Below are 1,742 nucleotides of genomic sequence, written 5' to 3'. Positions count from 1 at the left end.
AATCTACACACACCTGTATAATGCTTATATGGAATGAAACCAATGTTCTTAATTGGTATTTTACACACACTTATAAACAGAACTAAAAAAAAAACACTATCAAAGGCAATCATTCTAAATGTACTTGATTACATGTTAAAAATGCAAATATACCATAGAACTAAAGTAACATGAACAGCACTACTCATGACGTAGGAGAAGGCAACTGTTTCGCACACAAAGCTAAGCCTGTATCAGTCATCCTAACCACAATGGCTTGTAAAAGCATCAGGTTTTTCCAGTAGAGAAACTATGCTAGGAAAGTCAGTAAATTTCTTGAAAGTTTCACATCTGTAAAACCAGGATAAGGCTACAACTATCTTGAAATCTGAACAGTTATCAGATGAGATGGTCGGATTTCCAGCCGCCCTGTGAAACGGAAGGTCCTCATGCAGCATGTGCTCGCTGGCTCTGGGAAAGCTTCATGTGCATAATACAGAAGTTGCAAAAGAAGGAAACTGGAAAAGGTCAGCTACATTTTTGTTTTACCATGACTTTTAAACTTCAGGAATGGTGTGGTCCATCAGGCTTTTCATAATGCTTGGCGCCATCCGTTTAATGATATGTTCAAAGATAAAAGCAGGCATGATTGTAATGGTAACTACAGTTCCGGCTGTTGACAGTATGTCTGCAATTTGAGAGTCCTTCAATCCAATGACATTCTGCCCATTGATTTCACAGATGTTGTGCTCTGTGAGAAGACCATTTCTGGCTGCAGAACTATCTTTGACGATGGATGTTATTCTTCCATTTTTAAAGATAAAGCCAACATGTCCACTGCTATCCTTGTGCATGGTGATTGTCCGTTCAAAGGGCCTGTCACGAATGGTCATAGTAATCTTCTCTCCAAAAGCCTGTTTGAGCACCTTGTGTGCTTTATCAGAGCTCCAGCCAGCACAGTTTTCACCATTGATCTGGAGTACTTGGTCCCCAAATCTCAGACCAACCAAAGAGGCTGGAGAATTAGCCTGGACCAGCTGAACAAATATATCATTATCTATCGATTTAAGCCTAAGTCCAATTTTTCCATCTTGATCCTTACACAAAATGACTTCACGAATCCCTTGCTTAATTTCTGCTCTACGAATTCCAACATCATTACCAGTTACAGGAGCAACCATATAGTTCATACTAGAAGGCCTTGCTACCAACTGCCCCTGAACTGGTGCTCCAGGGACCAGGACCATATTTGCACGTATTTCTTCTTCATTTAAACTCAGGCCCATGTACTGAGAGAGCTCTGGATACAGTTTAGGATAGAGATTTCCATCTTGAGAGACAGGAGCAGAAGCTTCTGACAAAATCGCTGGGTTGGCAGGATTTGCAGAAAAGGCAGTCTGAGCCTGAATTACTTTGTCTACCTTCAAGTCTTCAAGAGATGGATAGAGAGACATTTTTGCAGGATTTGTCTAGTTCACAGGAAGAATCCATCATTTTAGATGAATTATAGCTGAGCCTCCTGCCAGCCAAGGGTTGGCAGAGAGACAGCAGTACTTCTGGGTAATGGACATTGAAGGGCTGGAGTATATGAATTTTTAAAACTTATTGAAAGCATATTTTTTGTAGCTGACTAATGTTGATAAATAATTAGGAAGTTTAGAGTCTTGTGCATCCATATTTCAGCTTGAATAATCTTTTGTTTCCCAGATTACCGATTTATTTTACTTATTTCTTTTAGATTTCTTTACAATAGAAGATTTTTA

The 1,742-nt window shown here is 39.4% G+C and overlaps 1 protein-coding gene across 1 annotated transcript; it reads right to left on the bottom strand.

The window, feature by feature from the left end:
• Nucleotides 1-1,456, bottom strand: LOC128587801 (syntenin-1-like). Its single transcript, XM_053594183.1, has one exon. It carries the CDS (start codon nucleotides 1,431-1,433, stop codon nucleotides 537-539), a length of 897 nt encoding a protein of 298 aa, XP_053450158.1. The 5' UTR covers nucleotides 1,434-1,456; the 3' UTR covers nucleotides 1-536.
• Nucleotides 1,457-1,742: the final 286 nt, after the last annotated feature.

This window comes from Nycticebus coucang, chromosome 6 (assembly GCF_027406575.1).
Source record: "Nycticebus coucang isolate mNycCou1 chromosome 6, mNycCou1.pri, whole genome shotgun sequence".
Classification (NCBI taxonomy): Eukaryota; Metazoa; Chordata; class Mammalia; order Primates; family Lorisidae; genus Nycticebus; species Nycticebus coucang.
This window is presented reverse-complemented; position numbering and strand designations above follow the sequence as displayed.

Bases quoted from the DNA above. Each gene is read 5' to 3' on its own strand.
- LOC128587801 (XM_053594183.1), bottom strand. From the start codon at position 1,433: ATGTCTCTCTATCCATCTCTTGAAGACTTGAAGGTAGACAAAGTAATT.